This window comes from Sebastes fasciatus, chromosome 23 (genome assembly GCF_043250625.1).
Source record: "Sebastes fasciatus isolate fSebFas1 chromosome 23, fSebFas1.pri, whole genome shotgun sequence".
In the NCBI taxonomy this organism is placed as follows: domain Eukaryota; kingdom Metazoa; phylum Chordata; class Actinopteri; order Perciformes; family Sebastidae; genus Sebastes; species Sebastes fasciatus.
The window spans coordinates 12180781-12206564 of record NC_133817.1 but is presented as its reverse complement, the minus strand read 5'-3'; the positions used below and the strand labels follow the sequence as shown (position 1 = coordinate 12206564).

The 25784-nt window shown below is 42.3% G+C and overlaps 1 protein-coding gene across 1 annotated transcript in view; it reads right to left on the bottom strand.

The window, feature by feature from the left end:
* Positions 1–25784, bottom strand: part of pawr (PRKC, apoptosis, WT1, regulator) — a 70426-nt gene that overhangs the window by 22404 nt on the left and 22238 nt on the right. The window contains exon 2 of the mRNA XM_074625315.1: positions 801–926. Coding sequence (XP_074481416.1) covers positions 801–926 — 126 coding nt within the window. The remainder of the gene's footprint in view (positions 1–800; positions 927–25784) is intronic.

The window sequence follows — 25784 nt, the reverse complement described above, 5'->3', positions numbered from 1 at the left end:
TATTTGGAGGAAGAGCAGACGGTCTCTGCATGGGTTCACTTTTATCAAATACTGCTCGCTATGATTAAAAGACTAATTTTGTAGATGTCAACGGTATCCGATTCACACTGTTAAGAACCAGACACCTTATATACACAAAGCAGATCCTAATACTGGCTTTCAAATGAAGTTTATGAATGTAGATTTTAGGGCTGGGCCTCTTCTTAAGGCCCTGACACACCAACCAAGTTTGAGACTGTCGGTGAGCGTCTGTCGGCCAAGTAGATTCCTTTTCAGTCTATCAATCAATGGACAACTCATCCCAACACTCAGCTGCTTTGTATGATCAACCAGCTTTAGGAAAAAGAAAGTTAAGGCCCCAGACCTGTGAGTAACCATCTGAATAGCTTTAACAGCCTTTTTGGGAGTTTCTTTTTGCTTTTAACTGACTTCACAGTGATGATGAAACAACGAGACACCTTTGGGTTTTGCATCACTGCAGCTTTTTCACACTAAGACTCAGCTCCTGAGCTCTCTGGGTGTCTCCCTGAGCAACAGTGCCTCTGTTTGGCAGCACCGATGTATCAATCTGGACAATATTCTGCTCGAGTAAAAGTAGAAAAGTAGAACATCATATCACGGAGTCTATGGCAGACACATTACAGACTGGAATACACAGGCAGTACCGCAGGGACGTCATGTCTCTTCTTTTGATAGCTCAGAGACACAACCAACACTACCCACCCACCACAGGTAGTAAGTGAGAAAATATTAGCAGTGTGCGGCTCTGTCCTCCTTCCTCCTGCCGTGTCATATCTTACCAGTAAGTGGCCGGTGGCAGGGTCAGCCGTCATGGCCTCGTTCTGGAAAGTGTTGGCCTGAACCAGCTGCTCTTCCTCCTTCCTGTCCTTCTGCCCGCCGTCGTCATCGTCCAGCTCATCCAGGCTCTGAGAGAAGAGGAAGATTAGATCAGTATAGTCACAGAGACTATGTTTACATGCACACAAGAAATCAGGTTACGGGGAGAAACCAGACTAAGGCAAGAAGAAATAAGATAGCAAGTTTTTGACACATTTCACTAATCAAAACAAATGCCGCACTTCTTGCAACCCATGCATGAGCATGCGAGACGCTGATAGCACCATGAATTCGGCATCACTTGCAACCGCTATCTGCCCCGTCTCAAGGTCCGATTCACTAGAGATATTGCGCTAATGATATTACAGCGCAAACACACCCATAAACTTTTGCAGCTGAGTGCAGGCGGGAAAGGGAAGAAGTAATGTATTCATTTGTTTATATAACAATTAGTGCTGTCAACGTTATCGCGATAATAACGCGATAACAGTTGACAACTAATCGATCAATGTTGCAGCTCTAATCCTGTAAACATGGCCAAAAAAAATCAGCTTTCTCCAACAGAAATCTCGCTAATCAAGTTTTCCCTTCTACACTAAGTAAAGAAATCCGGTCCCTATAGAGAGCTGACAGTAACCTCGGTCACTTCAGTGTGTGTTGACAGATGCGTAGTGGCAGGCGAGGTCATTCCCACCATAACAGCGATGTTGACCTCTGGCTCAACGCAGCCAGGGTCTCCTTTTAATCCTCTTAAGACATGATCACATTCACTTCTAGGAATCCCTGAGGAGATGCAGCTCAAACACTATCACAAACACTGGATGGACTCTTTAGTCAAGCAACAGGAAGACGGCCTGTTTGACCTCTTGGGGGACAGTCAGAGGGGATTTTTTGACCAGTGGAATGTGCCTTGAAAACACAATAAAAGACATGTACAAACATACAGAGAGCAAACATCCCTCAGACAGAGGAGTGGAGGATTTAGCTTTCATTATTTAGACGGATATTTTGCACATTGCCTGGGAAAAGCTCCAACTTCACTCCTTGTAATCTTAGGTTTATCATGAAATATGTGCACAGCCTCAGCTTCCTATTTGCATTACTTTACGGTGACTGTGCGGCGGAGTTAGCGGGTTCATCTGTCGGGGAGCGGCGAAGATTCATTGCGTAAACAGAGCTCAGCATTAGGATGGATGGTCGGATCGTGACGAGAGACAGAGATCGAGAGCCAAACTCCCAGAGGGTCACAATGCAAACCAGTCTTTCCTGTTTCATGCTGCAGGCAGAACAAAAGGTGCCCGCTCAAAAGGCTCTTTAGCGGTAAAAATAGCCTTACAAGGTTAACAAGGAATGCAGTCATTTGCGAGGCCTTTCCTGCCAAACGGTTTATCAGTTGTCCTTGGGGAAAACGCCAGCCTCTTTTCTTTTTTGACTCTCACTCCGATGCTATAGCACTCTCCTCCTTCTCCTGAATCAGCTCTCTCTCTCCATCTCCACCATGCATGCACACAAGAACTGGAACAATCCTGCAATAAATACTACCTTACTTATGTCAGAGAGGTTTTTCATTTCCATAGTTTGTGGTTCACACTATGTGGGAAATAAAGGCCAGAGGTTTTGGAGATTAAAAACTGAAATTAAACAGAAGTTCGTCTGTGTCAACACAAAGTGAATTGTGCGGTGACTAACCACTCTGCTATGCACAAACTTGCCTGAAATGTGGAATTGGGAATCTCAAAGTTTATTTTGGATGGAGATGCTGCCCGTTTTGCCCTCTAGTATTCCAAATTGCTGTACATTTCTTCTATTCCAAATAAAGGGAAAAGGGGGATCTGTGTGCGACCATATAAGGGAAGTTTTTGCCCCTGAATTCATACATGTATTTTGCTGGCCAATTTCTTACCTTGGGCCATGAAAACAAGCAGGGAAGGTGTGGATAGATGCATGTGTGCAGGGATACAAAGAGGTCCAAAACTAAGAGTTACTCAAAAGGGATTATTTTCTTTTAGCACAAATAAAATACAGAGCACTGCTCTTTAATAACACTGTTAGTGGTTGCAGATTTGGCATTTTTAACAGATCATTCTCCTGCACGAAAGCACACTTCATTCTCATATGACATATTCTGAAAGAACACATTGTTTTAGTGAAACAAACAATGTCATGCATTGTATATTTAATATTTATAAGAACATTTTTGCACCAGTGGGACTCAGATAAACATCTGGATCTTCAAGCTAAACTAAAAAGTCCTAACACATCTGGCTTTTTGCCTCCAAAAATGGTCATTTTAAAAGTCTGCTACTCTCAAACTTGATTACAGTTTTGGTTATTTGGGTGCATGCTACCCAGATGCAACTGATTACACATGATGAAAGCACGTTTTATACTACACCAGGACCTTCAGATTGATTAAAAATATAAAAAAACACATCAATATAGCTGAATTACATGATTATTAATCCTGGGAATAAAGTCAATATACAATTGTCTCTGATTAACTGCCCCCTAATGAGCTATACATTTAGGTTAATACTGTAAAACGCAGCCCAAAGTCGATACGCATAACTTCATGGATTCCTATGACATGCCAAGTCAAAGAGGTTAAAAAGAGGAGCGTGAGCTGAAAAGAAGCAGCCAGATTTCAAGAATCCTCTCCACTTCCTGTTTACAGCAGGACCAAGAGTCAGGGCCTCACAAGACGGTTTACTTTAGTAAAACAAGTAAAACACGTATCCTGATCGGCTCCACGCTGGAGAGACTGTCCGACAGGAGACGTCCTGTCCGTCACTGTGCACACGAAGAATTAAAGAAGCTACATCTGGAGCAGAGCTTCACGCTCTATTGGGATGTCTGTTGTGGTTGGAAACTCTCCCTTTTGGGAGGAAAATGATCAGTGGTCTATTCTAAAGCCCCTGGCTGCAAATATCTGCATGCATCTGATCCTTTGTCTGCACAACAGCAGGCAGTGAGCTTTAGTTCCCCGACTCTGACATTTGCCTTTTAAGTGACTGTCAAAGTCGCATGGTTAATTTGAGTGAGTACATTGTGTGCCAGCAGATCAACAGCATTACACAAAGTATATAAAAGAGTAAGAAATGATGGGCTGTCAAAGGCTGATGTCAATCAAATGTACTGAAGAATTTTGCATTTTATGGGAACAGGAGCTCTAAAAGAAGCATTAAAGGTTTGCTGTGTAGGATTTAACGGCATTTAGCGGTGCCAACCGACTGAATACGCCTCCGCTCGCCCCTCCTTTTCCAAGCGTGTTGGAGAACTACGGTGGCCTTCAGGTAACGGGAAACAGGAAAGGCTCTCTGTAGTGAGAGAGAGAGAGAGAGAGAGAGAGAGAGAGAGAGAGAGAGAGAGAGAGAGAGAGAGAGAGAGAGAGAGAGAGAGAGAGAGAGTCAGTGTGGCGATGCAACACAGGGATGTCACGAGAAACGATACTTCGGTACCAAGTCGATGCCAAAATTCGGAAATCGTGACAGTACTTGTTTTCCTACAGTACCGCAGGTACCGTCAGGGCACGAAACTAATGCCGTCCCGAGGACGATAGAAAATGTGTTGGGGATACAGCAAACTCAGTATCGACACGTCCAGGAGACGCACCCTATTTTTTCCCTGATGTGGCTACATTGCGAACAACAAATCCGTGTTGAAATCGACATGAAGAGAGCTAATTAACGTTACTTGTTAGCTCTGTGCAGGTCAAGCCACCAGACTACATTCACAAAAACAGTAATTTTACCTCGCAGAACACAGGAGTATACATACAACCCCACTTCAAAAAATCCTAATCATTTCAGTTACTTACAAACTTAGCAAAGCGAACTTTGACTCAGCTAGTGCTTCACATTATTCCTAACATTATGGATTGGCTTTCTTTGGTAAACTACGTCACGGCTGAGTGGGCGTTTCCATTTGGAAACGATGTCAGTAATTCAGTGAATCAAACCCAAATCTTCTTCTCAGAGAACCTATTCAAGATCCAATATGAGCATCCTTGACACCCTGCCAGCGCTCCGTCCACTTAGCCCTCAGATTTATCTCTAAACAAGCAAAGGGCACCTCCGCCGGAGGCCCGCTCTTATACAGCAGGCTTAATGACTTGTGTGTATTAATCACCTGCCACTCGCCACAGCACAGTGACTCCATTAAGATGATCTATTAGAGAGGGGGGACCGCTGGCACACTGTCTTTTTAATCGGGACTGCCAGTCAGCTCAGACGTCAGCACAGACAGGCACAGCGCTGCGCTCAGGTATGGCAGAGATCAGAGTGAGGACATCCACCCCGGAGCTGCTGGCTGATTAATGGGACGCCACAGACTGCCAAGGTCAGTGTTAGGTCCAGGAGGGGTACGCCAACTCTGAGCAGGAGTGAGACATCATTTGACAGCTTCAAAAAGGTGCGACTGGACCTCCACTGACCTGTGGCTGAACTATTGCATTTAAACCTGTGAGGAAAACTAATATGTTCTGTCACCTGCTGTGACCTTTATCCAAAAGATAAAGTACTCTTTAATCAAAATATCATCGAGATAATAAGTTACTGGTATGTCTGAGCAACAGGTTTAGAAATGGAAGGTACTGAATGTCTGCCCCCTATTTTGAGTGGGTGAGTGTTTGCTCAACTTTTATTTAACCAGTAGAGCAGGGGTCTCAAACTCGCGGCCCGCGGGCCAATTGCGGCCCGCAAGACGATATTTTGTGGCCCCCACCTTGATATGAAAGTTTAATGTTAGTGCGGCCCGCAAATTTTTTTTTTTTTTATAAAGTTTTTTATAAAGTTTTTTTTGGAGGCATTTTTTCATTTTTATTGACAGGACAGTGGATAGAGTCTTGGAAAGGGGGGAGAGAGAGAGTGGATGCGGAAAGGGCCACAGGCCGGATTCGAACCCGGGCCGCCGCGGTCAGGACCAAGTCTTGTTACATGGGCGCCCGCTCTACCAACTGAGCTAACCAGGCGCCCTCGGCCCGCGAGTTTTATGTGAATGGCAGTTTGCCGTTGAAGGTCCCTTTGTTGCGCGAGCCCGAGCTGAACGAACCTACCAATCACAGCGGGGTATATGGCTCCCGGGGGCGGGCAATCGGCCGGGCTTGATGCAAGCAGAGAAACATTTCACAACAACTGTGGCGGCGCCCGTGTAACATCGCATAAGCTTGATTAAAGCTTGATTTATACTTCTGCGTTGAATCGACGCCGTAGCCTGACGTGCACCTCTCCAGAAATGTAACTACACGTCGCGGCGACGCAGACCGCAACAGCTGTGATTGGTCCAGTCTCTCAGCGATGCTGAGCGGCCAGGACCAAGTTCTACTTCTCTCTGCCTCCATCTTTTCAATGTTTGTTCACACAAATCCACTCAGATATATTTTCTCTTTTCGGCGTTGCAGTAATGTCAGTAGAAGTTCTGTGGTTCAACAGTTATTAGCTCCAACTCCGCTCAGTTTCTGTTTGTAGTACAAGAAGAAGAAGGAAACTCATAGAGACGCCGCCGCCAACTAGCGGTTTGGTGGTGTAATTGCAGAGCAACACAAACACAGCAGGCACAACTTTATTGCGGAGTGACACCAAGTGGAATGAATATATATCTTGTCACACAGCCCCAATCATGTCTTTTTCAAAGCCTGCAGTGAAGAGAAAGGTTGGTGACGAGCACAGACAATTTCAGGAAAAGTGGGAGACGCAATAGAGGCCATGTTCAGAAGAACCGTTCATGTTCTTCAATGTTCCATTCATGTTCAGGACAGTTCATGTTCAGAAGAACCCATTCAAGTTAAAGAACTGTTAATAATGACGTTTGAGAAGATTGTTTTTTTTTTTAACAAAGCTTTTTTTGTGGAATACCTGATGCGGCCCAGCCTCACCCAGACTCTGCCTCCAGCGGCCCCCAGGTAAATTGAGTTTGAGACCACTGCAGTAGAGTCTCTCGAGATCTCAAGTTGAATCGAAAGTGGCAGCATAAGTATGTTACAGAGGCAGACACAGAACCCGAGGAAGGAAGAAAAAACATAAAAGACATTAAAGCAAATTAAAAACACAATTTCTCAGCAAAAACTAACGCCGCGCGTTGTCAAGGAATACCACCATTCAAGATTTATCACCATTAGGGCGTCTGGTTTCATTCACTCTTTCCAAAACCTGATGCCTTTTTTCATTCAAGCCCCAAAAATGCACAACAGCGTCTTTTGTGAGAGGGTTCTTTGGGGACAGAGTCGAGTCAAACGGCGTACAAGACATTCTCAAGAATCAAAAGCTTGTGTTGGCCACAAAGCCCCGGGCTGCTTTCTTTAAAATCATGTGTTTATCAAGTGAAAGCCTTGCACCATTTAGCTTTGAACTTGAAGTCTGTTTGACCCTCACACCAAGTGAGACTATAATATTTTAATCAGCACTCAGCCAGACCTCAAAATGAGTTCGCTTTACACCGGGGGGTGCAGTGAAAGAAATTTGACAAACAAACGGCAGGGGTCCGGCTGCGATTGTTGTCTCAGAGATAGCAGAATCAGCATTCCTCTGGATGTGTCAGATGGAGCTGAGGCCGGAGGGCAGGTCGGTCAGACTCAGCAGGGCTGGGCAGAGATCTTTGACTGACTGAAAAGGCTTTAAAACATGTGGGGAAAACTTTAAAGTTTGCCAAACTTGTTCTCCGGTCTATAACCTTCACAGTAGGTTGGAACAGTCTGGCTGTGGGTGTGTTTGTGTGTGTGTGGTGGAGAGGGGCTGTATAAATGGGACTTTACACTCCAACATGGCAGACCAACGCAGAAAACCAGAGTTGTCAGGATTGGCAAGAAGTGTGAAACTAGAGCTGACCGACACATCAGCAGGCCGATATCAGGCTATCGCAGAGATATTGTGTCTGCGTGCATGTTGGCAGACATGCAAAAAAAACATGTAAACTGCAGCAGTAAATGTTTTATTGCAAGCATGTGTAAGGGCTGTCAAAGTTAACGCGATAATAACGTGTTAACGCAAATTTGTTTTAACGCCACTAATTTCTTTAAAGGGACTGTTTGTAACTTTTTAAGCGTATAAATGTACCGGGTCGGGACACGTGCGCGCTCGCATTTGCGCTCCACCTCTAGGCGTGAACGCGCGCTCACTCGCAGAAGAGTTAGTTTAGCTATGAGAATATCTCGCTGCGGAGCCCCGCTGATTCAGAGCCCCGGCACCGACGCTGAAGCAGGAAAAGCCAACACTAGGATCAGCAGTGATTCATGGAGAGACCTCCGTCTGGTCAGCTAACATTACTGCCAAGCAGCTGAAATATAGAGTGATATTGTGGTTTTAGCTGACGTGTGTCGCCTCACTGTTTTGAGCGATGCTCGTTCATGTCTATGTAGAGCGAGCAAGCCCGACGCTGACTTTCGTTGACTTAACGGCCACAGGTGTCGCTGTTAACAAGCAGTTCTGAAAGTTACAAATAGTCCCTTTAACGCATTAATGCAACTTGCAATTTTTTGGGTTGTAGCGGGCTCAGTTTTAAAGTTAGAGTGAAGATACTGGCATCATACTAAACTCCAAACTTTTGCTAAATTTTGGCGAGGCAAAAACAGACAGACATGCCCACTTTATGATAATCACATACAGTTTGGGGCAAGTCATAGTCAAGTCAGCCCACTGACAGCTTTTGTTTGACTTGTTCTTTCATGTCAGTAACTGTCAGTCATTCATCGCAAAGCCTTCGAACAGCTTGCTGTATGGCTAAGAGAGCTCTTCAACGTGGATTACAACACAGTGAAGTGTAAAAAGGGGCCAATGGACGACCTTAAATAAACCTCCTCCCTGCTTTAAACAGGCTTACTACAGCTGCGCCTCTGACCCTCAGCAGACCATAATAGTCTTGCGACTGTGGCCCCTCTGCATGCACAAACTGACACGCTTCAAGAGCAACGGTATTATTTATCAACACCAACCGGGCGCTGCATGATCGCGCTACCTATCCGAACGTTAATCCAATGAATCACCACATCAATCTGAAAAACAGCAGTATTTTGCCCGTCAACCTCGGGAGCAAAACAATCATTATCAATTCAAACCAGCATCCAGCTGTGGATGAGTTCTTAAGTGCTTATTGAAGGCGTTGACATCAAGAGGCAGGTTGAAGTTTAAAGTTGCACGTAAGCGACACTTAATGAGTCAAACACTATAAAATGAAGGGGTTTACATGACAGGAAGTGTTAAACATTGCTAATGGGTGACATTAACTGATTAGGTTTAATGCCGTGAAATTATTCAAGATCATGGAAAAGTGTATAATTACATGGGTTTGCCTCGGATCCCTGATAAATATTTCACAACAGGCAGTGGTTGAATTTACGCATTACAGATTGGTTTACATAACTGCAGGGGAAATGTCAAATCTGTTGTGCTTTTCTAATGACTTAAGATGCCATTCGTGCTTCTGAATGGAGGAGATGCTGTTTGAAATCTGATGAATATGTTATATAAACGTTCAGCCATCCTGACAGGCCCATACTGACACTCATCCTCTTAATACTTGACATTGAGTAATAACCGCTCTCTCCCTCAGTTAGAACAGGAGCTCTAGGCTGTTTTGAGAGAGGTAAGATAGTTTTAACATCTGTGTGTCACAACCACAGACCCGGACGGCTGTAACTCAAGCTAGATGGAGACGGCGGGGGCAGGCTGGTGGCGACTGCTGCTAGAGCGTTTATCCCAGCAGCCTCTCCTGAGTCCTGCGTCCCCCGTAATGAATCCTGTTCCTGCAAAACCAGCGGTAATAACGGGGTGCCTGCTGTGTGCCGTACGGAGGCCGCGGAGGGGAAGTGGTCCGGTGTTTTGTCTAACTCCTAATCTCGGTTTTCGCCCTCCGGTGCTGGCATGCGCACTTCTTCTTCCGTCCTGTCCTGATGTTTTTGCAAAGCTTAACACAAAGGATAAAATCGCCAGTCCTACCAAGCTGCAGCACAATGGTGGTGTTTCAACACTTTTACAGCTCATCGACCAGATACAGGTAGGATTTAGAGAAACACACAAGCAGCTAAAAAAAATCATACAAAGAGGAGAAAGGTGGATGAAAAGCCAGGAAGGAAAAGGGCACAGAGGCAGCATCCAACATCCTGCTGCTTTCAAAGGTGATACCTCATCCTCTGTCTTCTTTTGCTCCTGCACAGTCTGGCTATTTAGGTTTTTATCTTAAAAATATATTTACAATGTGACATCCTGGTGAACTATGTGCTAAGGCACCTCTCCCCTCATCTCCTGGCATCTTCTCTCTACTGCCGGCTATCTACTAAAAGACATCATTTTTATTTCTCTGCGTGGGATCGTGTTTGGATAGAGTAAAAATGTTTAATTCAATGTCCACTTTCTAGCTTTTTCCCGAGCTTTAGACTGTCTCTCATGGTCTTTATTAGCAGATGGAGTTGGTACAGTTTGCAGTTCGCTAAGCAAACTCCATCCGCTGATGACGACTGATGTTTTTGCCAATCAAGCTCAAATTAAAATACACCTAAGGGGACTCTGTTGCATAAACTAGCAACTCATTTGATGAGCTGTTCTCATTACCAGAGGACATCATGTACTGTAAACTGAGGTGTGCAGCAGGAGATATTACACCTTTTGAGTACACAGGCACATAAAACTGGTATTAAAATCAATTTAAGTCATCATTTTAAAGTTGCTAGATGCGAGATCAGGAGCATTTCTATTGCCTCCCCACGGTTCTCAACGTTGCGACGCTGAGCCGGCGGCTCGTAGTTAACGGTGCTAACAGAAAAAACATGGGGCAACAGTGCTGAAAGAGCTAACAGCGCCGTCGGTTGCACATATGAACATGAACTAGAAGCATGCACGGCCGGCGCGGCAATATCAAACAAGGAAAAGCTGGGATTAAAACACACACGGAGGGAGAGCGACTTCATTCTCTGCTCAGGTAGACATTACTCCTCTATATCTTTACATAGCAAATAGTTGTTTGCTGCCGTATTAAAGCTCTGGATATTGTCTAGAGCACCTTTAAATCCTGTGTGAGCACCCACAGAGTACTCATTGTACTGTATGTCTGACTGTATGCGTGTTCACACTTGGTTCAGAGATGGATAGGAGGGAGATCTTGTACCTCCGAGTTAATAACTCCTTATCTCACGGGCATTTTATCAGCAGACTACAATGTGACCCCTGACCCGGAGCTGTGGTCGACAGCCTCCAAATCTCCACTAACGTCCCCCTTGGAATGTCTGGTATCTCGTCACGTGTACAGCCAATCCTCGCCCCTGGCCCTGGCCCGCAGCACGATGCCAAATGGGTTGTTTAACATCTGGTATCCCAGAGCGTTCTTCTATTTTACCCACAAAGCCTCACAAAGAGCGTGTTGGCCCTGGTCTACCTTGCAACCTGGCATGGGCTGAACTCGTCCATTTGGCAGAGGAGAAACAAGCCCGGCGTTTAGACAGAGAGGTATTGTGTAAGCAGAACCCGTTTAATGACGGACACCCTCACAAAGAGGGGAGATATCTTGGGCCATTGTGGAGCTCTGACACTTGAGGAGTAGAAATCTGCTCTGCCTCTCTGTCGATTGGGTTTATCTAATGAGAACGAGAGCTAAGTGCCATTCAGTGCCTTTTCTGCTGGGCTATCGTGTTTTTTGGCTGCTGACGCTGGGTTTTCTTGGCCGGGGGCTCGCGCTCATTCAGAGCTCCAACAACTCTGGGACTATTCAGGTTTCACAGACCTATCAAAAGAACCACAGACATGCTGGGCAGGAGTAAAGCCAGGTCCACAGCATCCAGGAAGCTATGGAAGTGGCAGCCAGCGCAAATGGCTTTCACACATTGTCTGATTGCTCGATGATAACGCTGCCCAAACATCCTCTAAAATGTAGAAAGTTACCCGTTTTGGAGGCAAAACAACCCCACACACTGCATTACAATACAATCCATAATCATGTTCGTGGCTCAACAGGACGTTTTAGAACCAACTGGCAAAAAGGCAAAAGCTGCTGAGAGAAACCTTCAGCGATAATGGCGTGTTAGTACAGTTTACTCCCATATTCAAAACATTTTTTATCAAGAATGGCTCAACATGGGCTAGTTTATGCAAGTACACACTTTTCAAAGGCTTGCTCTATCCCTGTCTCAGACACAAACAGGTTTGTATAAAATAGATTTATCTATAAACAAGTGACTCGCCTTCGCAAATAAACCAAAACAAGAATGAACCATGTTACTGTACACCAATTCCAGTCTGTTAATGTGTTTATAGAGTAAATTACAACCGGTAGAATATTTACTTCCTGATTTGCCGCCCATCGTATTTCAAAGCGAGGTGTCTTTTTGGATGCACTTTTTGTTTATCATCATCACTGCTTAGCCAAGTTTCTGTTTTTTCTCTTTTTTAATTTGGGTTTTTCTGTATCAGTATTGGTAGTCTTGGGGTTTATTCAGTGTTGTTTGTGTCTCGGTCACTATTTTCACTTCAAAATGAATTAATTTACCAATTCAGATGGACGAAAATAATACGACAGCATCACTCTTGTTTACGAAAGTGGAATATTCTTTATGGAGAGTAAGGAATACCAACATGGTTAACCACACTGAAGGAAATGCTTGACAGTGATTCAAATCTGGTCGTCCAGGGAAACTAGGCCATTTCATACGCTAGATATGTTGGGAGTCTCCCCGGCATGTTTGGTATTGTGTCAGGTTCTCAGTTGGAGCCTGTTCCCAATTATCCAGAATTGCACAGAATTGTTAAGGATTAAATTTTCACTAAACGATTCCTGACACTGAAGTTTGAACTCACTGAGCTTCTGTCTACATTGCTGATTATGCATACATCAATACACATGTAGTGTTTATGGTATGCACTCCAGAAGTTGTTGTATAACTCGATTTTTGGGCATTTTTGTAACAATTTTATTGGTAATTATATGTGTATTAATTGTTTGGATTTGTTAGTAGTATGATGCCACCTGGTCTCCTGCATCTTTGCCTTCTTTACAGCAAGCACCACCAGTGGTGGACTCAGGCTGTCAGAGGGGCAGGGGCGAAAAATATTTTAAAAACGCTGCACGCGGTGGGGTTTATCATATTTTCTCCACTGTACGGGCACCCTAGAGGGCACTGCATTACGCTTTCTCCAATATACTGATATACTGGCACCTTAGAGGGCACTTTATCATGTTTTCTCCACTAGATGGGCACCTTAGAGGGCACTTTATCATGTTTTCTCCACTGGATGGGTACCCTAGAGGGCACTGCATCATGTTTTCCTCATTTAAAGGCAGCCTAGAGGGCACTTTATCATGTTTTCTCCACTGGACGAGCACCCTAGAGGGCACTGTATCATGTTTTCTCCACTGGACGGGCACTTTAGAGAGCATTTTATCACGTTTTCTCCACTGGACGGGCACCTTAGAGGGCATTTTATCATGTTTTCTCCACTGGAAGGGCACTGTATCATGTTTTATCTACCGTAGGCGCATTCAAGAGGGCATTTTCGCTGCGGTTTGTTCGAACGTGAACCAAGCACCAAGGGAGTTGGCCCCTCCTCCCGAGTCCACCAGTGAGCACCGTAATGGAAATATGTCCTGGACTTTGCTTTATACTTGACATTTTTGAAGCTACGTGTCGTTTGATGTCTATCTTCTTGTAATGTCAACAAAACTGAACTAAAAATAATTTTATAAGGAGCAGAAATCCTTGTCCTAACACAACAATCATTTCCTGCAGCTGCTGTAAGAATGCAGTGCCTCTGATGACCCCAATTATCGCGTTATGCACCGGAATCTCCTAATGCTTGCATGTCCAACTCAAGAGTGTAAAGCAACAAACATTGAAAGTGCTGTGTGTCAACGTAGAGAGTATATTCTTCTTGGTTTTTACCAAAAAGAATACTAAGCCCTATGACGCCTGCAACATACCTGTGTGGAATAATAGAGACTCTTCTGCTGCACAGCACACAAGACTATAACAGAGATGGCCTGAACCTGCTGAGCGACTGAGTATGAAGACAGCTGTTGAGAGAACCGAAGTGGTAAGTCAGCCTCAGCCTCAGTGTGTGTGTGTGCGTGCATGCATGCAGCTGGAGAGCAGTAGCAGCCTGAGGGCACCTGATGGCAGTGCTTAACCATCCTGTTTCCCGACCAGCACCTGAACAACACACCTGGCAATAAAAAGGTTTGTGGTTTGTGTCACATCTCCCGGCAAACACAGGTGCTGCCATCATGGAGTCTCACAGGAGAAAGATCAAAACCTGTTCTCGAAAACACCGACGTGGTCAGTACGCATGTATGTTATAGTGCCAAAAAGATCTTGGATGATCTTATTTGGGGGTTTTTTAAATCTAATTCCTTGCTCTTTTATTTTTATACCAGTTATTGTCCCCTCCCAAATGATAAGATCTTGTAAACTGCTTTTTTCTTTAGTTAAAGTGACATAAACTGCCTTTAGCTGTGGTCTCTTTGAGGATTTGTTTGTAGAGAGTTTAAGAAGAGTCCGCTTACAAAATCCGACACTATGGGTAGTTGAAAATCAGTCAGATTTATAGGCGAAATTACCCGTTTCTAGTGGAGAGCAGCACATCATTTAACCATTTCTATGCAATTATCATCCTCCAATAAGGTCGCCAGAAGGTCTATTACGTCACCTGAAAAACCTATTCACCTCTGCAACCTTGCCAAACAGGATCAAACCAGAATTAGCCTCGATAACTGAACTTATTAGGCAGGTTAATGGACAATAAAATAAGCTGGACCAGGGATTAGTGCCTGTAACTTTGTACTTTTGTTGCTATGTCCAATAAGCTCACAATTCCCCAAGCTTGTTTGTGTTATTGTTACATCCAAGCTTGGTATTAAAGCAGACTTTTAGATACAGGAAGAGTCTGGCACCAATTTAAAACAAATTTTCCGGTAAAAACATTCCTATAGGAGGTGCATACTTGAGCCAGAGGGGAATGCTGTGTTCAAAACAGAGCCCGGACAAATTTAGCATCCAATCAAATACCACACAAAAACACTCAAGATGCCAGAGCGCTGGGGTATTGTAGTTTGCTCAGGGCCTTGATCCAGTCATTAGTGAAGAATGGCTTGGAAAGCAAAGATTTCCTCCTGAGATTGTTTCCTTTTTGTCTTTTTAAAAGGGTCTGGGCTGTTGGAGAGGAATTTCTAAGCTTAAATCACAGCCTAATTAAAGAGACAGTGTCTTGTAGAAACAAAACAAAGACATCTGGCGAGCAGCATAGCCTGCAGCTTTGGCACAGGTCACAATTCAATTATTTCAGACGATGCGTCTCGCTATGCAAGGGCTGTCTCTTAAAAATCAAATTTAGCAATGGGATTAGGCTGCTTTATTGGAAACAAATTGTCTTCTTTGCCTTGTTAGCTCTTTTGTATTTTCCAAGACATGTTTCCTTCTTTTTCAAGAAAAAAAAAGTAGTCAAAGAAAAGGGCATTTTCATAGCTGTAATAAGTTTAAAAAGAAGAATGCCACAAGCATAAGGTGCTGTTTGTAGACACGAAGCAACACACTATAAAAACTAGTCTGTGAATTTACAATTTCCTTGTAATTGATACCATCTGGAACACAACTATTAGAAACATCTGTTCTATTGTACCCTCTGTTATTTGTTTATAGACCTTTTATTGTGGGAGGAAAATCTCAGTTCAGCCCAATCAATCATAGGACATGACATGAGGTATTTGCCACTCTAATGGTACAGTGAGAGTGAAGACAACCACGTCTAACAATTTGAAGTTCTTCTTCCATGTTCTCAATTTTTGTTCAAGTTAAAAAGGATGTTTTGCTCACTGAAATCTTTCACCATGCAACTTTAATTGTACAGGAAAGCCGCATGGACAGATGTTTTGGCTATGTCTGAATCTGATCAGAATCTAACTAACCTGTTACCAACAGCTGGTGGTCAGACTGAACAGAGCACTACTTTAAAAGCTAGAATTACAGCCTCACGGTTGTATGCCTCCACCAACCAGTCAAGTTTTGGTTTACATCCATGTGTGTCCAACATGTTATCATTTCATCATTTTATCCGACAGACATTTGGTGTGACATTGTCTGAATTAGTATATTTCAATTATTGAGATGTGGCAAAAAAACAGTTTTGTGAGTTCACAGTGACCTTTGACCACCCAAAACTTATCAGTTCATCCTTGAGCCCAAGTGGACGTCTAGATATCACAAGAATGGGACAGACGTGAGGTCAGAGTGACCTTGACGTTTCACCTTCGACCACCAAAATCGAATCGAGAATGGACCGAAAAACATAAAGCCTCCGCGCTGGCGACAACCACAACAAAAAAGAGGAGTGGGGCTGCGTCGATTTCTGCGTATTGCTACTGTTACAGGTGACAAGATAAAATACCAAACAGGAAGTCGCAATGCTCATCAGACTCCAAAAACACGCCAAGATCCATTTTATCTTTTCAATAGTGAGCTTAGAAACAGAACTATACCGGTCATGTTACGTACGTAAGTATTCTGCGTACACATATGACTGTTTGACTGAAGTATTGCATTGTATTGTATGACGCTGACATTCAGGCTACTGTTGAACTTATTTGTTGGACAAACCAACATTGTTTTGCTGGAGCCTCCACTGTGCCAACAGAGGGATCTCATTGAAATGAATTAGAGCTATTGTTCATCATATAGTTCATCACTAACAGGTGTATCTCTGGTAGGATATACTGTATTGCCTTACTCATGTGCCATAAACATACATGAATATATCAAATCCAAGAAGTGCATGAAGTCCGTGCCAAACCCCAAATTTGCTTGATATTAAATCAAATGTGGAATGAAAAGTGCCTCTTAATATAAGGTCTTTAGCTTTCCCATTTGTGCCTCATATTGCATGACAACCTGCGTGGCTGAACCCATATGTGGAATTCACGGTTGAGCCCAGTTATAGCCCATAGGAGCATAGCTCTTCCAAACAAACAGCGGACTGAGTACCATCTACCTACCGCACAGCGCAGCAGGAGAGGGGCCCCTGGGACTATTGTAGCTATGATCGACACGGCTTAGAAAGAAAAACAATGAGTGGAAAACAGAGGGAATACTTCTATTTAAAGCCCGACGTCTGCCATGCAATACCATTCCGCCCTTTTCATTTCTATTCATGATGGCTCCTGTTGAGAGAGGGGCCATTTCACATGAAAGCGAGGGAAGCTGGATGATGGATACACCGAAAAATCATTTACAATCAAAATAAAAAGGAGGGCGACGCCGTCTGAGTCGCTGTTTCATGAATGATATGAGTGGGGAAATAAGATGCTTCTTTCAGCGTCTATGCTTGATAGCTGTGCACATACTGTGAGCCCGCAAGCCAGGCAATAACGTCACTTCAACAACACATTCTCACACCATTTGGTACCATTTAAGACCAGAAGTATGCGTTGTTTACTCTGTCTTCCCTTCGTAAACAGAGACAATTACAGTGTGTTAACAAAGACATGTCAACATGAGCTAGAGGCAGGTGGCATGTGGATAAAGTCTAACCAATCAGGAAAGAGATGGTACAATAGCTTGACCTATAGCTCAACAGATGAGATGCAATAAGATGTTTTTTATCTCTATACAGAAACTGTTGCAACACCAACAAATTAGGAGGATGTAAATAATGAAATAAAGGAAAATTTAGCCTTTAATGAAGGTGTAGAACAGGAGTATAATCCAGTTTAAAGTTACACTATACAAAGTGTAAACAAGGGCCAAAATCTTCTATCCCATTAAAGCTCATTTCATATCTCGATATTGTTTGTATTTTCTTATTTAGATTAGATTTTATATACGAAACTTTATCATCTTAAAAGTATTGTTATAGATTAAAGGAAGTGTGGGGAGAGTGTGTAGGATCTGGCGGTATCTAGTGGTGATGTTGCAGAATACAACAACTCAAGACAAGCGTGTAGGATTGCTACGGTGGCCGATGCGAAAACGCGAATGGCCTTCTCTAGAGCCAGTTGTTGTTAGAGTAGAGAACGTAGAGTCTGTGTACGTGGGAAGTGAGTGGTGAAGCAAGAGAGAGAGAGAGCGGCTGTGAGTAACGTTATGGACTCTGGCCCAAACAGGAAAAGTTAACAGCGTTTGGTTTATCCGTTTTTGGGCAAATGTTGAAACATCGCGGTTCGACATGGCGGACTCTGTGGAGAGGACCCGCTCTCTATGTAGATATAAATGGCTCATTCTTAGGTAACGAAAACACAACAATTATGATTTTCAGGTGATTATACTCTTAAGAAAACATACTTATTAATACCAGTATATTCCATTTCTGCCAATAGATCCCCTTAAAAGTTACACACTGTTCCTTTAAATGACATTATAGAGTAGTTAAAATTAGCTCCATCTCCACTAGCTACACCATTAAATGGATTAATCCAATAGTATATCAATAATATGTGTTTATTTTCATACTTAGAAGCTCATTTTGTTGGAACTACTTCTGTACTTTTACTTGATTGAATGCTGAACTCTGGATACTTCTTTTCTTGTTCTTGGTCTTTACACAGTAATTCTTATGAGCTCTTATAAAAACCCTGTTACAAGCCCAGTTATTCCTCCGCATGACTCAGACATTAGGTTTCTCCTACAATCTCCTACAGCAATCTAGCTTAACTACGTTAATTTCTTAATCCCCTTCCCTGATTATGGAACCCCGGTCTCTTGTTTACACGCAAACGATAAGTACAGAAAGCCGACAATAACCAGATTACTTGAGTGCATTAGTAAGATTTGAGAGCTCAATAACCAGCAACTCAGAGCCATGGGACTTTGGCAGGATTTCTACAAGTTCAGAATAATCATTTGCAGGAGCAAAAGCTACAAAAAGACATGCAATGTGGAGGGCAGAAGTTAGTTTTTTCAATATGAAAATTAATAAGAGCCACGGTAGCGATGGTGCGTGCGAGTGCGAGTCTACTTCGGGAGGAAAGGATAATCAGTCAGCGGCGAGCGGCGAGCCAGGTTCCAATATCAGAGGAATTTCAATGAACTGTGAGTTGATCCCCAGAGCCACGGCAGTGGGACACTCATCAAGTTTCTGCGGGTTTGCTTTGGCAGGTTACACCGCATTCTCTCCAGAGTCGGCTCTTCTCGCCAGCAGAGATGAGTAGCAGACACTTAGGAAAATAACCTCTTTCCCCCCCCACCGTCCAGCTGCTGAACATGAAAATGACATCTGGCGGAGCGATTAAACTTGTGTGGCCACTGACCACTCGGGCCAAAAAACTGACTTTGCTATCCCATTGCAGATGTTCGTGTGAGCAGAATAAAATACTTCTAAGCCCAGATTTCTGAACCTAGAAGATACTGTCGTGTTGACTTTGCACAGAGAGTAATGCATGGTGGGAGATTAATATGACAAGACATGCCGCCGGGTCCCTGAACAGAACCGGTGTTCAATAAGTGATGAGATATTATCTGAGGCCTCACGATAAACAGACTTAGACAGCAGTGTCATTTCACTGGCAGGTACAGTCTTATCTGGCGTCAACAGGCACATATCAAAACACCAGACAATAAAGATGCTGCAGAGATGAAAGTGAGTGACTTTTTCTTGTGTACTGGTGGGCTTTCACCGCATGACATACCCTCAGGTTGAGGACAAACAAAGGATGTTTCGCCCAAGATTGTCATTTAACCAACTCCAGATATAAAACATCTTCTCATCTTCTGTGTTTTGATGCTCGGTTTGTTAGTCAGGGATGATTAAAGGTCTGATAAAGTGGCCCTGTGGTGGCACATATTGTGTCAAAATCTAATATACTAACAAACTTATCTTATCTGGTAATCTACTGTTTTTGTAGTTTTCAGGATTGTGTTCCAAAAGGATTGGTTTCATAACGTCATGTGTTGTCTGCTATTATCTGCTTCATCCTCTCGTAGCATCTCTTCTCCCTCTGATGTGGTTTTGTAGTCCAGGTCCTGCCAGTGCTTGGTGGCACCTGGAAGCTGATTTATGTCTGCTTTGATCTGTATTTTTCATATATGTATATATTATATAAATGTATTTTTATAGACTGAGAGACTGAATTGCATTGCTAGGCAACAACTTGGGTCCATGTACCTCCTGTCAGCTTATGCCATTCACGTTGGCTTCGTCCAAAATCGCACTACATACTCAATATGGGTACTCTCATTCAACATACTTTGGTGTAAATAAACAGTAGTATGTATGTTTTCGGACACACTGAGCAGCTTCCTAAGAGCCTCCTTGGCCGGTTGGAAACACGTAACTACGGTAACCCGTGCCGACCTCATGTGACCAAACAATGATTTGTAAGAATCATAAAGTTTGAACTAATTTAAAACAATATATTACTCCTAACAAAGTGAAATCTTACAATTACACTTAAAATTGAAGTGTTATCGACATTAGAGAGCTGTCCGTCAACGTCTGTTATGAATGTTGTCGTCACTGCCGCTTTGCATTGTGGGATATTCATGCCACCGTAGTGTCCAGTGTTTGCATACTGTAATATTTCACCGGAAATAGTATGCAATTCGTGTACTATTGAGTTTTAGTTCATAAATACGAGGTTATTTATAACTTAATTACTCAAAATCGTTGAAACTAAATACATTCAGTAAGGGATTTTAATTCGTTATTTGATGGCTGTAAGCATTTGGGTATATTTCTGTTTTCACCTTTTATTATTTATTTTAAATTAAAGACAGAAAAGATTTTGGGAAAAATACATATTGCTCGCTATGAAAGAATTCACGTGTTTTACGGTTTTGTACAAACAACATGCAACATGTGCATGACGTAATTTAATGGTGAGTTTGGAAAGCTACTGCTAATTAAACATAAAAGGGAGAAGGCTGAATGTTGTCCCAACGATTTTGTACTTCGCTCTCTTGAGATGTTCCCGGAGCTGTCTCAACAATTTGTTTTAATTTTTTCCAGCAGTAGCTGCTCCTGTTGCATAAAATTATTGTGACTTGAGCATGCAACACTGACATCTTTGAGTAAATTGAATTTAATCAACTCAAAACCTGCTCAGAATTCCTATGAAGTCTGGATTTGGGACACAGCAAACGCTTCCTCCCCAAAATAAACATGTGGCACAACATTACTGGAAGCTCTTCAACACTGAGGAGGGTGGGATTTGATAAAGGCAGAAGAAGCTGGATGGGGGAAGCCTAGACTCTGTGTGTGTGTGTGGCTGTAGCCTGTGATTATGTTATGTAATTTCCACTTGAGGTAACAATGGTTTGCCTCTTATTGCTGCATGCCTGCGGCCCTCTTTCTCTCTCTCCACACCGATTACATCCTTCCCGGCATTAATGGGGTCAAAACGGGCCCTTATCTTTTTGGGGCAGGGGTCTGTTTTTCCATGCAGGCTGACTTTGCACAACCCTCCTTCCTCCTCCCTCAAGGGCGAGGACATGCTGAGGAAACTTCAAGCTACCATCTGCTCTCCTCAAGGCAAACTTTCTGGAGCAATCAACACTGCAATTCCAACCATAAAACACTGGTTAAATTGATTTCCCTGCGGACAAAAATCGACTTTGGACTGTAGAAACCGAGACAACCCCTTGAGTCTTGGTTTAAGTCGACTACATATCCCAACATGCTTAGTACAACAACAAGCAAATGAAGCAGTAAATGTGGAAAGAATAGTTACACAAATTACAGTTACACAAATTACAGTGATTTCAATTCCTTTCTAATGAAGTCTGCGACTGAACTGGTTACACAAGTCCCAAAGAAAGTGACCTGATAATGTGTGTTCACACGCAGCGTAGCACGTCATCAAAGTAAACACTGACACGACCAGAATCACACTGACGTCACTTGCTGTTCTCTAAAGCACAAGAACGTACGCAGAAATAGGCTGTTGGTTCTATGTTCACATGCTTTTAGTAATTATAATTGCAGGCTTCGTAAAGACTTTGGAACATTTAGCCAGTGATTAGATTTTGTTACAGAAACCGTCGCGACTAAAGAATGGCTTTAATTGGACTACGACATACTTTGATATGATAATAGATTAAAAGGTACAAGCTATCATTAGAATAGTCACGCAAGGCTGGTCAGGGTTTCCGCCGGTCCAACGTGTCCTGGAAGATTTCAATGTCCCGGACATATTGGAGAAATATTATCTGTGTTTACTGAGCTTAAACACAATTGATAGGCGGGCTATATAAAGACTGACATCATCAAGGCATGTAGTGTTTAAGCAGACTGCTCGCCTAACAGCTGCTGCAACACTACACTTACACTATAGTCAATTAAACGTGGCGGCTGTGGCTCAGTAGGTAGAGCGGGTCGTCCTTTAAGGAGCTGTAGGAGCTTTACAGCAGCCCACTACTCCTAAAAAATGCCTAGGATGGGTTAAATGCAGAGGTCAAATTTCATGTATAGGACAGAAATAGGTCATAAAGTGTCTATATTTTCATTAAATTAAACTACCGGGGAATATACAGGGAATTACTTAATGTACTGGCTACACCTGCATGTGTAAGATACATTGCGCGGCACATCCGCTCCGCAAACTGTTACGGTGCAGCCCCACTGTGCGCGACCTGACTGCCGACAAAATTTGCTCCCATTCATTGTGTATGTATGGGAAGCGACCGATTCGCTGGACAAAGCATGTTGGGATACCTGTGATAAAGACCAAACTGGTGCGACGAGAGGGCGTTTTAAAAAATCACTTCTGCACTTCTGAACAGCTGTGTGTACAATCGGGAAATGCTAAAAGTGAGACTTATGATCGTAGTTGATAATCTATCCATGTAAAAAAATATTTTTTTCAGCCAATGTATTATTTACAATAATTGTTCAGCTTATCCAGAATTTTCTGCATTTTTTCCAGTTTTTAACAGCTTTTTTTCCCTCATTAATTTATGTCATAATCATCAATCTGTACTGTTGCTTTTTCGTAAGTAAAACAACCTTGTGGGGAGCTGGTAGAGAAGGGGACGGAGGGATTGAAGGATGGATAAGCGACCAATGCGGCAGGTTGGATGCAAATTTCAATGCGAATTGGTCGTGTAAAGTTGGGCTGCACCGTTACTTCTTATGATCGGAGAGATTTTATGTCGGACTTCCCGGTAAAAAAAACGGTAATTACCAGATCACAGAAACCCTGTTACTAGTATTACATAAACCTATTGAATCAATTTCCTCTTTGTATCTTATGTTCTTTGTCCTTTTAACTGTTTTACTGCAGGACTTACTGCAGGTCAGCCAAACCCAGCAGAGAGATCCCATCTGAATTTGAGCTGCCCCCAAAGTTTTTACCATTCTTTGTCCACTGAAGTTGTCTTTGGAGCCTTCCTTGAGTCCATTTACGGCGTTGAATACACAAGGAAAGATTTGGGTTTTATTTCACCAACGTGCTATTGTCTGTCTTGTACTTTGCTTCCCTGCATTTTATGTGGTTGCATTGCGCATTACATAATTATACTCTGTGAATGGCTTCACGTATTTATAGATGCTGTAAAAACCAACAGATTAAATTGGTCCTGTAACAGACCATAAAGGCAAAACTCCACAGGGAAGTGGAAAGACAAACAGTTGTACTAACCTGTTAACCCCCCACTGTCCACCTCTGGGAATGGACCTTTAAAAAGGTATGGAAGACTTGCTTTAAGGTTTAATTTGTACAGTTTTTCTGTACATTGTACTGAATAGATGAGAGCCATGCAAGTAGTTTTGGATTTACTTGCCCATATTTTACAATATCTGCAGCTGACACTACGTTATTTTGTCATTTTGTGCTAAATTGTTGTATTTTAAAGCACTTTGATTTGATAAAGTGCTATATAAAAACATCTTTACTTACTTCTGTCACCATCCCAATGCAATGGATGTTTACAAAACGTGTTTGTGCTGCTCAATGCATTGAAAATCAGAGCACCAAAATGTATTTTCAGACACAATGTACCAGTTACTCTGACTGTAAACAGTCTTTATTAGGGGTTCTTTCTAAAGAAGGTAAAACTAAATAGTGAAACTTGAGAGAGACACACTGCGACCCTTAATTGGTGACACTGATTGGACATCTAGAATATGTTCAAGGTGGCAATTCCTCTTGATTTGATACCATGATTATCGTCTTGTTTTTTGAGCTCTAGCCCCACCGACCACTTAACTCACATTAACCCGAAATTAAAACAAGTGCTTTGATTTGGAGCTTGAAATGAAGGTGCTGGTTAAACGCAGTGATGTGAAAGTGATAGTGAGATGCAGGCAGCATAAATCCCTGTGTGAGTTAATTATTTGATACTTTTGTGGCGTTCACCTAAGTTGACAGCAGGCCGGTGTTTAATTTAGACACAAAAGACTGTATTACACCGTTTAGATGTGTATTTTCACTTACTCACATGCATGTAAACACACATACACATCCTGTCAGGGCATGCTGCACTGGATCAGACCCAGAATACATACATTTAGAAATAATATAAAATAAAAAATAAATGCAAAAAATAAATTAATTAATTAATTAATTAATAAATAAATGCAAAAATAAATAAATACATTTTACAATTAATAAAAATACAGACATAAATAAAAGGGAAAAATAAACAGAAGAGTAAATAAATAAGGGAATTAATACAAAGATAAAATATAAAGAAGCAAATTAAAACAGAAATATCAATTAATGTCACATTTTATCAATTATTTATCCATTTTATTATTACTATTTATTTTTGCTACATTTAATTACATATTTATTTATTTATTTATTATTTTGGCAGGTTCCATCTTCCATTAATCCATAACATTTTAATCGGAAATAAATAACATATTCACATATTTAATATAAAGTTTCCTGCAGCGTTTTTAATAGGGGAGGCATCTGCCTCAAGTGAAATAAAGAGCACCTCTGCCTATATCATAAGAAATGATTATATTTTTATGAAATATAATATTAACCTCATTAAGCTTTAGGTAAAACAAGCTGCGGTGCTACATCACACAGCAAGGGCCAGGCATTTAATTAGTGAGGCGACTGTCATTTAACTACATTGATAATGAGATGAAATGCATCAGGATTCAGCTCAGCGGGTGACTGATTAATCGATCGCATCGTAAATTTGCTTCAGAGTAACTAATCAGAGCAGCGCGTCACGCTGACGGGAGAAAAAGAAACATTTCTGAGTTTCTTACAAGTTGGGAAAAGTAGAGACAAACACACTAATCAGTCACAATCAGGTCCTGATGAACGAGAGAAAATGACTCAGTTTCTTAATTTCAGACATTGTGCAATCATTCTCGTGTTATCAGACAATGCTGATGTTATCAAGACGTCAACAGAATCAAAAATCATGAATACATTCTTAGATTTTGATGTCGCCTATTGTTAGTGAGGGCATTAATCAATCTGTCTATGTGCAAAGAAACTCCCAGATACTTTCACAGCATGTTGGAGAATCAAAAAGGAAGGTAAATACATTTTTCATAATTTTTCAAGTTCATACGTAAAATGAATCAGCGGATGACTCACTTCTTCGCGAACAAAATATGCAAAACAAAGCAAATATAATGAAGTTATTGTGAGAAAAAAGCAATAAGTCAAGTTGATGGCTGTGCCTTCAGCAACAAACTCGGAAACTTCACAGCGCCTCAAAGCTCCGCTGTCTGCGTTCTGCTGTCAATCACTCATTCCCAAATGGAAAGTAAATCTGAAGAGTACACTGGAGGGACTTAACAGAAGCCTAATGAAAAATGTGCTGTGCTTCAGGCCAAACCATCAAAACCATGTGCAGTCCAAGATTTATTTTTGTAAGAATGCAACTGGTTACAACATTACATGAAAAACACCAGAGCTGCAGTATAGTTTTAGTGCAGGAGCACAGCATGTCCTAGGAAACAAAACGTCTTGTGCTTCAGCCCAGAGGAATGCACACAGCTCCTGTGCAGATTTTTTGGCTCTGTTTAACTGTGAAGTTTATTGACTCATTAAATAATTTTGAGTAAACACTTACGAAACAC